The 14,878-nt window shown below is 38.4% G+C and overlaps 1 protein-coding gene across 1 annotated transcript in view; it reads right to left on the bottom strand.

Annotated features, from left to right (window-relative positions):
- tcf7l1b (transcription factor 7 like 1b) overlaps nucleotides 1–14,878 on the bottom strand; it is a 113,681-nt gene that overhangs the window by 6,364 nt on the left and 92,439 nt on the right. The window contains exons 6-9 of the mRNA XM_056464603.1: nucleotides 12,791–12,893; nucleotides 11,081–11,164; nucleotides 4,954–5,094; nucleotides 2,805–2,964 (exon numbers count right to left, since the gene is read on the bottom strand). Of these exons, the coding sequence (XP_056320578.1) occupies nucleotides 2,805–2,964; nucleotides 4,954–5,094; nucleotides 11,081–11,164; nucleotides 12,791–12,893 (488 nt within the window). The remainder of the gene's footprint in view (nucleotides 1–2,804; nucleotides 2,965–4,953; nucleotides 5,095–11,080; nucleotides 11,165–12,790; nucleotides 12,894–14,878) is intronic.

The following is a 14,878-nucleotide window of genomic DNA, read 5'->3' as shown; positions in this document are numbered from 1 at the left end:
TTTATTTGACTTTAGATTTTTAAGTTTTAATAATCGTTTAAACCACCAAACGTTTATACAAATCCCATCTTCCAGTTAAGGGGTTAAAATAAATCAATCAATTAAACAGAATTAATAAATCCAGTGACTAGAATATTAACGGAATTGAAGTCAATATGCAACAACAGACCAGAACACAGAGCTAAATGTGTTATGTAAATGTAAAGAAGAGACCGTCGTGTACTGAATATTGACTTATAATCAGTCAATATGAGGTGGTTTCACTTTTAAAACGCGGTATAAATTCGTCTCATTTTCAATAGTATCTGGATGCAACCTTTATGATGCAAGCTGAGATGGCATCACTCAGAGATGCAATGTCAGACACAATGCACTCAATGTAGGGAGTGACGTCACTGTGATGGGTTTCACGAGTTCACACTTACAATAGTTTCAGAATATAGCGTATTTGGCGTGCTGTCCGGGGAGAGGGCTCTGAGCTCGGGGAAGACACCCAAACTCGAGTTATTCCTCTTATCAGGAAACAGAGAGGAATTGGGATTCGAGCGAAGTATCTAGCCCGGCCCCAGAACGCTCCCCCCGGGATTGTAATGCTTAAGAGGTGAGGTGACGGGGTGGTGGAGCGATGCTAAAGTCATAAGATGCTGCAGGTAAGACAGCTTTGGTATATATATGGGTTTGGTCAAGAACTGATTGGATAATAGAATAATTGTCAATGACGTATTTGATACTGAAACTTTTGCGCGTGCTCCTCCCCAAATTTGTTTATAAAGCATCACTAGGTGAGCACATTAAAAAGCATTGGATGCAGCTCAGACTGCACTGCACCAGCTCTGCAGCCAGACCCCTCTCCCCATTTTGGCGTCTTTAATTCTTTTGAACACATTCAGGTGCTGCCTGTCAATTTGATTACGCTTCTTTGTTCGTTCTTGCTGTCAAGAAATGATCGATGAAAGGTTTCTGATAAACCGCTGTGAGAGCTGCAGGCGCTGTGTGATGTGCGTGCACGCGAGGGGGAGTCAGATGTCAATACAACACTGGCACTGCATGTTCCTCCATGTCGCATTTAGCGATGAGTCGTTCTTGAATGATTCGTTCATTTTGAAAATAACGTTTGTATGACAGTGAATCATTCATTTGCCAGTGTATGTGTCAGCTCGCGTAAGTGGAGCTCGCGTGATACCTGGGAGAGGTCTGTTTCACTCAGAATGCACACGTGTGGCCTCAAACGAAAGGTATGAGTGGTAAGTCAAAGATATTAGATAATCCTGCATCGCGTTGGGGAATCATATCGATATAACCACAGAACTCAATATACCGCCCGGCCCTAATCACACTATATATATAAACATTTAAAAGCACATAACGATATATCATGGGGCTTCTGGTAAGTCTACTTCTGTCTCCACTGCTGCATTTAATTGATCATTATGAAAGATTAAATGTTCTACATCATTACTCCAGTGAATCTTTATAAATCATTATAATACTACTATTATTCATTCATTCCTTCGTCTTAGTCCCTTTAGTTATCAGTGGTCGCCACTGCGGAATGAACTGCCAACTATTCCCATATGTTTTACACAGCGGATGCCTAGCTGCAACCAAGAACTGGGAAAAACCCATACACACTCATTCACACACACACACTCATACACGACAGCCAATTTAGTTCATCAGTCCACCTATAGTGCATGTGTTTGGGCTGTAGGGGAAACCGAGCACCCAGAGGAAACCCACACCAACATGAGGAGAACATGCAAACTCCACTCAGAAACACCAACTGATCCAGCTGGGACTCGAACCAGCGACCTTCTTGTTGTGAGGTGACAGTGCTAACCACTGAGCCACCGTGTCGCCCATATTACTATTAATAAACATTATAACTTTACTATTATCTGATGATTAAGAAGCAAGTTTTGTAGTTCACATTGAGATCTGATCTCAAGGTCTGATATTCCAGGTTAAATGAACACCGAGGCATATTTTTTTGTGTGTGTATGTTTGTTTCCAGCTGAAAACAGACATATATAACAATGTATAATGTAATATATACATATAGAATAATGTTATATTGTATGTGTGTAATATAATGTAATAATTATTATTGTTTGAGGATCCTCTGATGATTATAAATGTGAAATCAAAGCATGACATTTCTGAAAACCATGTCAATTTTAATGCAGAGTAAATAAATGCAAATCTATATAGGGGGCTTCACGGTGGCTCAGTGGCTAGCACTGTCACCTCACAGCAAGAAGGTCGTTGGTTCAAGCCTCGGCTGGGTCAGTTGGTTGGCATCCACATTCTCAACCATGGTGCTCCGAGTTCCCCCACGGTCCAAACACATGCTCTATAGAGGAATTGATTAACTAAGTTGGCCGTAGTGTATATATGTGTGTGTGTGTGTGTGTGTGAATGTGTGTGTGTGTGTGTGTGAGAATGAGTGTTTATGGGTGTTTCCCAGTAATGGGTTGCAGCTGGAAGGACATCCGCTGCGTAGAACATGTGCTGGATAAGTTGGCGGTTCATTCCGCCGTGGCGACAGCTGATTAATAAAGGGACTAAGCCGAAGAAAAAAGAATGAATATATACATCAGTTTTATTGAACACCAACCTAAAGCAGGCAAGCAAAACAATTGGCTAAGCCGGAGCACTTTCAGTTTTGTTTTTAGTGCACTGGATGACCTGCAGTAGAGTAGGAGGGAAGTTGATGTTGTGGGACACGCTGATGTTTACATAACAGACGTGTGGTTTTATGCCTAAATATTGTGGAGCCTAATTACAGGAGTTGAGAAACTGACCCTGCGGCCGAGGATCTGGTTGATGGCGGCGCTTTCTTTCAGTGTGCACTCAGCCACTACTTTAGCCCTCATCTCCTTCATGTAGAGCATGAACGCGTTCAGAGGCTTCTTTATGTGGGGTTTCTTGTCCTCCTCTTTCTTATTGGGGCCTGGAGACTTCCTGCAAACACACACAGAAAAGGGGGAGAAAAGATGTGAAGGAGTGTTTAGATAAAACAAGCATTAGTCGTATTTTTGGTCATTGATAATACACATCGATAGCAAAAACGACATTCTGAGAGGCCGTAACTGTGCTTAAAGAGCTGCCATGCACATATTATACAGTGTTTAGCGAGAACTTAAGATTTTAAGAATAAAAAAACTGCCCCCCAGAGTGACGACATGTTATGTAAACTGTTGTTTGAATGCTAAAGTTAAAGGTGCAGTGTTTAAGTTTGACACCCAGTGGTTGAACTTGGTATTGCATTCCTGGATCAAAACAAATGCAAGCGCAGGTTGCCAGATTGACCAACAGGACTGAGTGACTATCAAGCCTAAAGACTGATTTAAGTCGTGTTCTATATAAAAGCAACGGCACATGATAGAAGGAATATTCTCCATGTTAAAAGGAGTTTTTGTCCTAACAAACAACTCGAATTAATATATTAGAAACAGCTTCAATTTCTCAGGTGAACAACAGAAAACAATGATCAGCTCAGGGACACCTCATGTGCTTTATTCAGTGTTAAATGCTAATGTCAGTTTGAACGCCATTTTACGTCATATTTATTGCCAAATACTGAAAGCAGCAGCAGAGTTCAGCTCAGATCTGGAAAATCAAATAAACAGTTTGAGATTGAACTTCAGAACTGAGACTCAGTGCAAACCAACACATATCAGTGATTCAGCATCTACATTTAATAATGTTAAAGAGGTTTAATATGTATTTATTAGAATATAAACCTGACCATGTCGCCGGAGTGCAGTGAGTGCACTATTCTGTGCTTCTCAATGTCTGTATTTACATTTCTGTCATGTTACGTCTGGTGTAAATCAGCCAAATTGCTCATCACTGCAAATCTTGTCATGTAGCGTGTTGTTAAGACAAGGGGTTACAATATAACTTGCTCACCTAATTTAATCTAAGTTTACGTTCGTAATATTTATATTATTTGCTAGTTAATAACCTTATGTGGAACTCTGAATCTGCGTCTCATTTCAGAGTCTGCTACTATCCACCAGAGGTCGCATTTCAGTCAGGAGCGCATGATTTGAGAGCCTTGATTGAAATTTGTGTTTCAATCCGAAGGGCTGAAATATAATTGGCTAAACTGGCAGTGGGCGGGTTAAAAACCCCTAAAACAAAGACATTCCGGCACGTAACGCACATTTTCAAAGCCGAATATCTGACTTCAGCATTGTTTTTCAGATAAACAAGGATGTTCACTGAGCATGTTTCTTAAATATCTGCAAACATATTATTGTGTTTTTATGCTTTACAAGAGTCAAACACTTACATACAGCACCTTTAACCAATCAACATCTCTAATCTTGTCCCTCCTAAGGTAAAACAACCCAAAACAGTTTGAAATGAACCATGACTGACTATGTATATGGTTAAATACAATAGATAAGATGTTTTTCCTTTGACCTCTTCACACTCCAGAATTAGCGCTATTAGCCTTTAGTTGAATCAAACATCATTAGTGGAGATGCAACAGAGCTTTAGGCCACTGAAAATAGGATTGGGTGATATGGCAAAAATATCATTTCACGATATCTCCCAGAAATATCACAATTTTATTATGATTATAATAATAAAAAAAAACAGACGTTTTGTTGTTTTATTAACATTAAATTGATAAGAATAAATTAATACAGGGTAGAGAGTGAGCAAATATTGACGGAATACACATTTTGGGGTGAATTATCCCTTAATGGCAAGCGCAGTATGTTGAGTCTATTAGTCTGCTGGCCCTTTAAGACCCACACATCCCGCATCCATTGCTATCCTTTAGTTTAGACACCAAATGAGTTTGTGTGTATGGTTGTGCTGCGATCAGACTTTAAAGCTAGTCTAATCTTGTAATTTGGCGCTATTTGACAGGCTTTGTAGTGGCGTGCGAATATTGAGCGGATTTTCATTTGGGTGCATCCCTGATTGACTTACCTGTTAACTGGCGGACTGAGCTCTCCGTTGGGTTCTTGTTTAATGACTGGAGAGACGATGGCCGGGTGAGGGATGCCCGTCTGATGAAGACCATGAGGATGATGAGGGACGAGGTGAGGAGAAAAGCGACTGGACACCAAACTGAAGAAGAAAGAAAGAGGAAAATCAGTAAGAAAAGCACACACATCTTCACCATTCACTGTTCTGGATTCTGCCATAGATGAATCAAGCTTCTCATTCACTCTTTGCTTAGAGTTAAAAAGAAGGTGGATATCTGTAAACACTGATATTCTGCTTATGTTTACATGTAAATATGTCTTGATTTGAATCAATTTTCAAATGATTATAGTGAGCTCATCTGTTCTTGTGTTGTTGGAGAATTATAGATCCTGCATATGGCTATTGGATGCTTTCTGGACTCACATCTGACCTCCACAGACAATTTTACATAGATGGGATGGAGCCTTAAAGCCACACCCACTTATTACATCATCACCAAAGACCAATGGGAGTTCAGAAAGTTTGAACAAGAGAAAATTAGATTAATTACTGCAGGAGTAATTTAGACTAAATACTATAGTGTTCTTAAACCGTACTATAGTAAAATATTAGAATTAAATCTGTTGTGGGGATTCTACAGTTGCTACGGTAACAACTTTAATAATTAATCTGTTATGATGATTCTACAGGCAACACAACAACTATAATAATCTGTTGCGTTGATTCTACAGTTGCTATGGTAACAACAACAACTACAGTAATTAATCTGTTGTGATTCTGCAGTTGCTATGGCAACACAACAACTAGTAATTAATCTGTTGTGATGATTCTAAAGTTGCTATGGCAACACAACAACTAAAGTAATTAATCTGTTGTGATGATTCTAAAGTTGCTATGGCAACACAACAAGTAATCTGTTGTGATGATTCTAAAGTTGCTATGGCAACACAACAACTAGTAATTAATCTGTTGTGATGATTCTAAAGTTGCTATGGCAACACAACAAGTAATTAATCTGTTGTGATGATTCTAAAGTTGCTATGGCAACACAACAACTAGTAATTAATCTGTAGTGATGATTCTAAAGTTGATATGGCAACACAACAACTAGTAATTAATCTGTTGTGATGATTCTAAAGTTGCTATGGGAACACAACAACTATTGTAATTAATCTGTTGTGATGATTCTAAAGTTGCTATGGCAACACCACAACTATTGTAATTAATCTGTTGTGATGATTCTAAAGTTGCTATGGCAACACAACAACTATAGTAATTAATCTGTAGTGATAATTCTAAAGTTGCTATGGCAACACAACAACTAGTAATTAATATGTTGTGATGATTCTAAAGTTGCTATGGGAACACAACAACTATTGTAACTAGATATTAAAGTTTGAGGACAAACTTTATGGTGGCTTGAAAAGCAGAGTCTGAATTAGCATGTTACTAGCATGAATTAGCAAGTAACTAGCATGATTCTAACATAAATTAGCATGTAACTAGCATGATTCTAGCATGAATTAGCATGTTACTAGCATGTTTCTAGCATGAATTAGCATGATTCTAGCATGAATTAGCATGTTATTAGCATGTTTCTAGCATGAGTTAGCATGTTACTAGCATGTTTCTAGCATGAATTAGCATGTTACTAGCATGATTCTAGCATGAATTAGCATGTTACTAGCATGTTTCTAGCATGAATTAGCATGTTACTAGCATGTTATTAGCATGATTCTAGCATGAATTAGCATGTTTCTAACATGAATTAGCATGTTATTAGCATGATTCTAGCATGAATGAGCATGTTACTAGCATGATTCTAGCATGAATTAGCATGTTACTAGCATGTTTCTAGCACGAATTAGCATGTTACTAGCATGTTTCTAGCATGATTTAGGATGTTATTAGCATGATTCTAGCATGAATTAGCATGTTTCTAGCATGAATTAGCATGTTATTAGCATGATTCTAACATGAATTAGCATGTTACTAGCATGATTCTAGCATGAATTAGCATGTTTCTAGCATGAATTAGCATGTTACTAGCATGATTCTAGCATGAATTAGCATGTTTCTAGCATGATTCTAGCATGAATAAGCATGTTATTAGCATGATTCTAGCATGAATTAGCATGTTACTAGCATGATTCTAGCATGAATTAGCATGTTACTAGCATGATTCTAGCATGAATTAGCATGTTACTAGCATGATTCTAGCATGGATTAGCATGTAACTAGCATGATTCTAGCATGAATTAGCATGTAACTAGCATGATTCTAGCATGAATTAGCATGTTACTAGCATGTTTCTAGCATGAATTAGCATGTTATTAGCATGATTCTAGCATGAATTAGCATGTTATTAGCATGATTCTAGCATGAATTAGCATGTTACTAGCATGATTCTAGCATGAATTAGCATGTTACTAGCATGTTTCTAGCATGAATTAGCATGTTACTAGCATGATTCTAGCATGAATTAGCATGTTACTAGCATGTTTCTAGCATTAATTAGCATGTTACTAGCATGTTTCTAGCATAAATTAGCATGTTATTAGCATGATTCTAGCATGAATTAGCATGTTACTAGCATGATTCTAGCATGAATTAGCATGTTACTAGCATGTTTCTAGCATGAATTAGCATGTTACTAGCATGATTCTAGCATGGATTAGCATGTAACTAGCATGATTCTAGCATGAATTAGCATGTAACTAGCATGATTCTAGCATGAATTAGCATGTTACTAGCATGTTTCTAGCATGAATTAGCATGTTATTAGCATGATTCTAGCATGAATTAGCATGTTATTAGCATGATTCTAGCATGAATTAGCATGTTACTAGCATGATTCTAGCATGAATTAGCATGTTACTAGCATGTTTCTAGCATGAATTAGCATGTTACTAGCATGATTCTAGCATGAATTAGCATGTTACTAGCATGTTTCTAGCATTAATTAGCATGTTACTAGCATGTTTCTAGCATGAATTAGCATGTTATTAGCATGATTCTAGCATGAATTAGCATGTTACTAGCATGATTCTAGCATGAATTAGCATGTTACTAGCATGTTTCTAGCATGAATTAGCATGTTACTAGCATGATTCTAGCATGAATTAGCATGTTACTAGCATGATTCTAGCATGTATTAGCATTTTACTAGCATGTTTCTAGCATGAATTAGCATGTTACTAGCATGATTCTAGCATGGATTAGCATGTTACTAGCATGTTTCTAGCATGAATTAGCATGTTACTAGCATGTTTCTAGCATGAATTAGCATGTTACTAGCATGATTCTAGCATGAATTACCATGTTACTAGCATGTTTCTAGCATGAATTAGTATGTTACTAGCATGATTCTAGCATGAATTAGCATGTTACTAGCATGATTCTAGCATGAATTAGCATGTTATTAGCATGTTTCTAGCATGAATTAGCATGTTGTTAGCATGATTCTAGCATGAATTAGCATGTTTCTAGCATGAATTAGCATGTAACTAGCATGATTCTAGCATTAATTAGCATGTTACTAGCATGATTCTAGCATGAGTCAGCTTGTTTCTAGCATGAATTAGCATGTTGTTAGCATGATTCTAGCATGAATTAGCATGTTACTAGCATGACTAACATGTCACTATCGTGTTGCTAGCACCTTTCTAGCAAGATTAGCATGTCAGTAAGATGTTAAAACTGTTAGCATGTGTTAGAATAGCTAGTCACAGTCTCTGGGACAGTTGCTAGGGTGCTGAAATTGGTTGCTAGGGAGTGGCTAGTAAGTTTAAAGGTAATCAGTGATTGGCTGCTGGCTAGACTGAGTTGAATGAGGCCAGACTCTAGTCTGTAGGACAGTCTGATGCAGAGTTATGAGCTCACAAAGGTTGATCCAATGTTAAGTAAATGGGAGTCTTTTACAATGGAAGTCTATGGGACAGTTGCTAGGGTGCTGTAAGTGGTTGCTAGGGAGTGGCTAGTAAGTTAAAAAGTCATCAGTTATTGGCTGCTGGCTAGACTGAGTTAAATGAGTCCAGTTAGAAGTCTGTAGGACAGTCTGATGCAGAGTTATGAGCTCACAAAGTTTGACCCAATGTTAAGTCAATGGGACTTTTGGGTTTTTTCTGGGTCGTTTTTCGGAAAACCCAAGGTCGGATCAGTTAGAAAAGATATAGCAACCCGAGTCAGACCAGTTTGAAGGTTTGACGAAAGTTTGAAGTATGTAGCTTGAAAGGCCTAGGAGGAGATACACTTAGAAATTAGTCTCAGAAGAATAAGAAGAAGAAGAAGAAGAAGAAGAAGAAGAAGAAGAAGAAGAAGAAGAATAATAATAAGTTTAAGATAGATAACAGTATGCTGGCTTTTCAAGCCACCATAATTAATCTGTTGTGATGATTCTAAAGTTGCTATGGCAACACAACAACTATAGTAATTAATCTGTTGTGATGATTCTAAAGTTGCTATGGCAACACAACAACTATAGTAATTAATCTGTTGTGATGATTTTAAAGTTGCTATGGCAACACAACAACTATTGTAATTAATCTGTTGTGATGATTCTAAAGTTGCTATGGCAACACAACAACTATTGTAATTAATCTGTTGTGATGATTCTAAAGTTGCTATGGCAACACAACAACTAAAATAATTAATCTGTTGTGGTGATTCTACAATTGCTACGGTAACAACAACTATAGTAATTACTCTGTTGTGGTGATTCTACAGTTACTACGGTAACAACAACTATAGTAATTACTCTGTTGTGGTGATTCTACAGTTACTACGGTAACAACAACTATAGTAATTACTCTGTTGCAGTGATCCTACAGTTGCTACGGTAACACATACTGTAATATAAGCAATTGAGCCCATACAGTAGTTTTCTATAACTATAGGGTATATTATACTACAATACACCACAGTTTACTATAGTAAAAACTAAACAATACTGCAGTATATTACAGCTTCACAATAGTTAATACCACAGTATGATTCTGCATTCATTATAATATATACAGTATAACACACTTTAGTGTGGTTCATTACCACAGTATTTTTTCCATATTATCATTCATGTTTATATACAGGGGAGTTTCTGTGCGAGCTGCGTGTCGTATTTTATCACTACACACACTATTGACAGCCAACAATATCGCTATGGTTACAGCAAATCAAATAACAATATTTCTGTTTGGGGGTCTGATTTATAAAATGATTAACGTTTAATTCATTAATTATTATGGCTCATATGATGAACTAAAGTGCTTTAATCAAGTCCATATTTAAGTTAAATATGTTTACTTGGAGTTTTACCTACAATCTATCGTCAACTTTTTTAGCGTACGCACATTTACACTCTTGTTTTGTCCGTATGCAACGTTTATAAATGAGACCCCAGAGCTAAAGGATTTGAATCAAACACTTTTCTAAAAGTCGAGTCTCTCTGTGGAGAAGCAGACACTCGTGCTTGAATCGACAACGTGTGTGTAAAGGTCTAGAAGAGGACGGGCTATTGATCACGATGAACTCTGTATGAATTATTCAACAATCGCTCACACACATGATGAGCGAGGATCACTACAGATCATTCTTATTTAATCCAGAGCTAGCACTAAATTAAGAGCCATTGTCCATTCAGCTCCATTTCTTCTGGAGCATGTTGGACTGTGGCTGCAGCAATGTAAATGTAAAAATCCACTATTAACTTTCCATGAGTTTGCATTAAATATAGATCCCGGTATTCAGAAGAGACACATTCATTCCTGTGAACACTGTCAAATCAGCTGGCATCAGTTTGGCATCACTTCATTATTTTTAAGCATGTGCAGTTGTCGAACAAATACAACTTTTTTTTTTTAAAAATTAAGCTAATATTGAAAATATCTGATATACACAAGCTGAGCTACTTCTACAGTAAAATAGCATTCAGAAAAACTAAACTCCCATGAAGAAACTCGACACAGAGGAACATAAAAACCAGCTAGTGTTTCAGAAGTGTTACTGCAGAGCAACACAAACAGAAGTAGAAATGCACAGCTACGTGCAAGGCAGGCGCTGCGGGTCACGCCGATCACTCGACACAGAAGTATAAACCAGGCTTACAACGATGAATCTAAAAAACACTCACCTGGACATGGATGCGTTCATGGCTAGAGCTGGATATGGGTGACGGAAACCCCCGGCGGTGATGGGATACATGTGCTGCCCCTGCCTATAATCACACACACACACACACACAGAGAAATGGTCCAATCAGAGGAGGTGTGGATCTAAGGCCCAATTCTACCCCTTAGCCCTTTTCCTCATTTTGCTCATTCACGTGAAGGGGTAGGGGTGTCCCAATTCTCTTCATCTTGAAGGCGTAGGGCTAAGGAGAAGGGGTAGATAGCCCTTGAAAGGGAGATTATTCAGGAGCACACTTGAAACCAAGAGGTATAAAAATTTCCCAGAATACACCTGCCATAACTGCAGTATAGCTGCACCCGGAAATAAGGAGATCCACAAATTAGTATTTTTAGTCATTATTATGAATTTTTAGAACAAATAAACACGTTTTAATATATATTAATAACCGCGTTCATGTTTTACTGTCATGCTTTAAAAAACCTACAATAAAACCCGTTAAATTTGGCGATCTATAATCAATAATCACTCCTGTACAGCAGTCCCACATCATACTGACACTCAAATCCCCTGTCAGAATAGTCTAGTGGCTGGGAATGAGCTTTTAACAGTGTCTGCTGTAATGTTAATGCTGTTTTCGTGTGTCTACATAGATGAATATGGCCACATTTGATCATTATGATAACATGATATCGTTGCCTTCAGTGATTTCCTGAAGATAAATACCAATAAATAACACAACTAGAATAACTACAGCAGTCGTGATCGTCTGATCTCATATGAAGCAAGAGATCGCGATGACATGATGACGTGTGCAGGTGCTGTAGTGCTCTCCCAATTCTTAGGGGTAAAATTTGAAGCCCTTCCCCTTCACACTCTGTTAGGGCTAGGGGTACAAAAATAAAATTGGGATTGGGCCTAAATCAAGGCTACGTCGACAACAATCCAGAGACATCTGAAAATGCTTCTTTTCCTCCACATTTCCACGCACACTATTTGTTTGATCATAAATATTTGGTCAGGAGTGACTGCAGGTTGATGAAAACAGTAAAAGTACAGATACAGCACTAAAATACACAAGCTAAAGTGATCATTATTAAAACCACTTCACCCTCTTGTTAACCCACTGCTCAAATATGATCATTTTAACAGCAGAAAAACACCTAAATAATGCTTTTCATCCTGAAGTTTGGCGACTTTTTCTTAAAATGACCACAACATTAGAAAAAAAATGAACCATTTTCCTGAAGGCTGTGCAAATTTAGGCTACAACGGTTGTCCTTCGGCTCCATTTTGACCCAACAGATAGAAAACACACCTCAAATACACACACACACACACACACAATAGGAAATCTGCTGCTTATCCTTTATAAATACTGTCTTACACTCATGCAGGTACATCAAGTATTAGAGAATCCACCCTTTACTTCAGTCAGAAGTGAGTGTTGCTCTCTAATGAAATCTCCACACTGATGAGGAAAATCCCAGACAGTTGGTGATGAAGATGAGCTTGTTTCTTCGTGATAAATAGATTTGAGTATTGAAATTAAATGTATCTGCTGTATTTTACAGGTTTAGAGAATGCGGTTTATTTTTGACCCAAAGGGTGATCGGTGTATACAGAATTCCTGCACAACAGGAGGGTTATTAAAGTACCACTCCTGAGAAGAACTTATTGGAGTATTTGTAATGGTTTCTTTACAGATACTCACTGAGGAACGAGCCAGCCCAGTGGATGCGGGATCTGCCCCACGGCTCCTGGAGACAAAGGGTAATACGGCGAGAGCTCTGCCGGATGGGGCGTCCGAGGAATACCTGAAGCAGAGACACACCAATCAGGTCAGCCAATCACATCAAATCAAAACCAGCCATATTGATTCATAATTCATCTGTGCATGTCAACAAGACAAAGAAATAGTTCACTCTCCTAATTGAAATCTGAAAATGCACTTCCTGTTTGTTTGTAAATTCTCAGATTGGGTCTGTCTGAGCTAGTGGGCGTGGCTAACACTTAACCACGCCCCTCCAGCTGTCAGATTTGACAATAGAAATGTTGAGGAGGTGGAGTCTGTTAGGGTGTGATAACTCTCAGTGTGTGAATTAAACATTGTCCATCAAGGGGGGTTACATTTTTCAGTGATGTTAGTTTGTGTAACACGCTTCAGTCAAGTTGATGCATTTATTTAAATGACATCTAATCTATTAATCAAACATATTTAAGTTTTGAGGGATATTTAGTGTAATCTGACCTACAGTATTCTCAGATTAGCTCTTCCAGAGGTTACTATACAACATGTGTGTCTAAATTGACTTTACTTTCAGGCTATATGTAGAAACAAACAGCTAGTGATCCTTAGTGATCCTGCAGGTGGGCCGCGAGATAGCTTCAAATTAGCTCTCAATATTATACTATAATTTCTGGATTTCATTATTCTTATGGTATATTAAAATGATCCAAGTAATGCACTTTTTTCCCTGTTCTGTGATTGATTACCTCAAACTCGGCCTCATGATCGCGTCTGCAACTAGTACACATAAGTCTGTTCATTCACAAACTGAAGTGAAAGTCTCTGTGTATTATTTATTATATCAGCATGGTTCAAATTAATGTCCTGTGAGTGTTTTATAACAGACGAGCGCCAATGCAGGAGGATCTAGCAAGGCTCAATACATGTGTTTCTGCCATAGAATGTAAAATAAACTTGCATATGAGCTTGAGACGCGCTCTGGCGGAGCTGTTCACTGCTCCTGTCAGTGATCTCCCAATAATATTCAGCGGCAAACTCAACCGCCATCAGATCAACACGTTTCACCAGATTTAGGCTGTTTTACTGTGTTTTACATGTGTCTATATATTTTTGATTAGTAGATATTTAATAGTAGATATTCAGTCAGCCTAGTTTAAAGCAGAAGCTGCTCTTTTGCAATCTCCCTGTTGACATGTGGTTATCTTTGAATCTGTGTATGTTTAAAATTTTTTTTATAATATATATATATATATATATTAGGGGTGTCAAAATTAATTGTTTCTTCTGTGCACCGCGATGCAGACGCGGACAATTCGGTATCGGTTCAGAAATAATCATAACCCGTTATCATGTAATGACACCATTTATCTTATTTGCGCTCTGTCGTGAGGGAGGCGAGCGCGGGTATTTACGACACTACAGGTGCCGACTACTTATAAAATTCACTGCGTGTGTGTTTTCTGGACAGTCTTTCACTCGCACTTACAGCAGAAGCCCCTATTTCTTTGCGATTGAGGAAATGCAAGTACTCCATTTCTCTCTCTCACTGTGGCCCATTTCACCTGCTGGCGTAACTCTTCCTCCCCTCTCTTTCTTCTCGGCTGTATGCATTCCTGCGGCTGTACCTGAGCATCGTCGCGGGACCCGACCAGATTTCATGCGGCGTGGGAATAAATTTCCGAATAAAGCGCTGGAGCGGTCGATAACTTGGCGGTAAGTTGGCGGTCTTACAATATCGCTCCCGAGCAAGCAAGCAAGCAAGCGCGCATGGCGTGTGTGTGTGTATGTGACTGCGTGTGTTTGTTTGTTTGTTTGTTGCTGTCTATGTCTGTGTATGTGTGTGAATGAGAGACAGTGTGGTGCTGTGTGTCCATGTGTGTGTGTGTTTATACAGATAGCTTGATATAGCCCCACCCCCCAAAATACAACACTGTGTATGGAAAGCATCGTCAGTGCACCGTGATGCACCGAAATATCGAATTGAACGAATCGATGGCATGATAACCGTAACCGAACCGTGAGACCAGTATAGGTTCACACCTCTAATATATA

Source organism: Danio aesculapii, chromosome 8, assembly GCF_903798145.1.
Source record: "Danio aesculapii chromosome 8, fDanAes4.1, whole genome shotgun sequence".
NCBI lineage: Eukaryota > Metazoa > Chordata > Actinopteri > Cypriniformes > Danionidae > Danio > Danio aesculapii.
The sequence above is the reverse complement of the archived record's forward strand: the minus strand, read 5'-3'. Positions and strand labels throughout refer to the sequence as shown.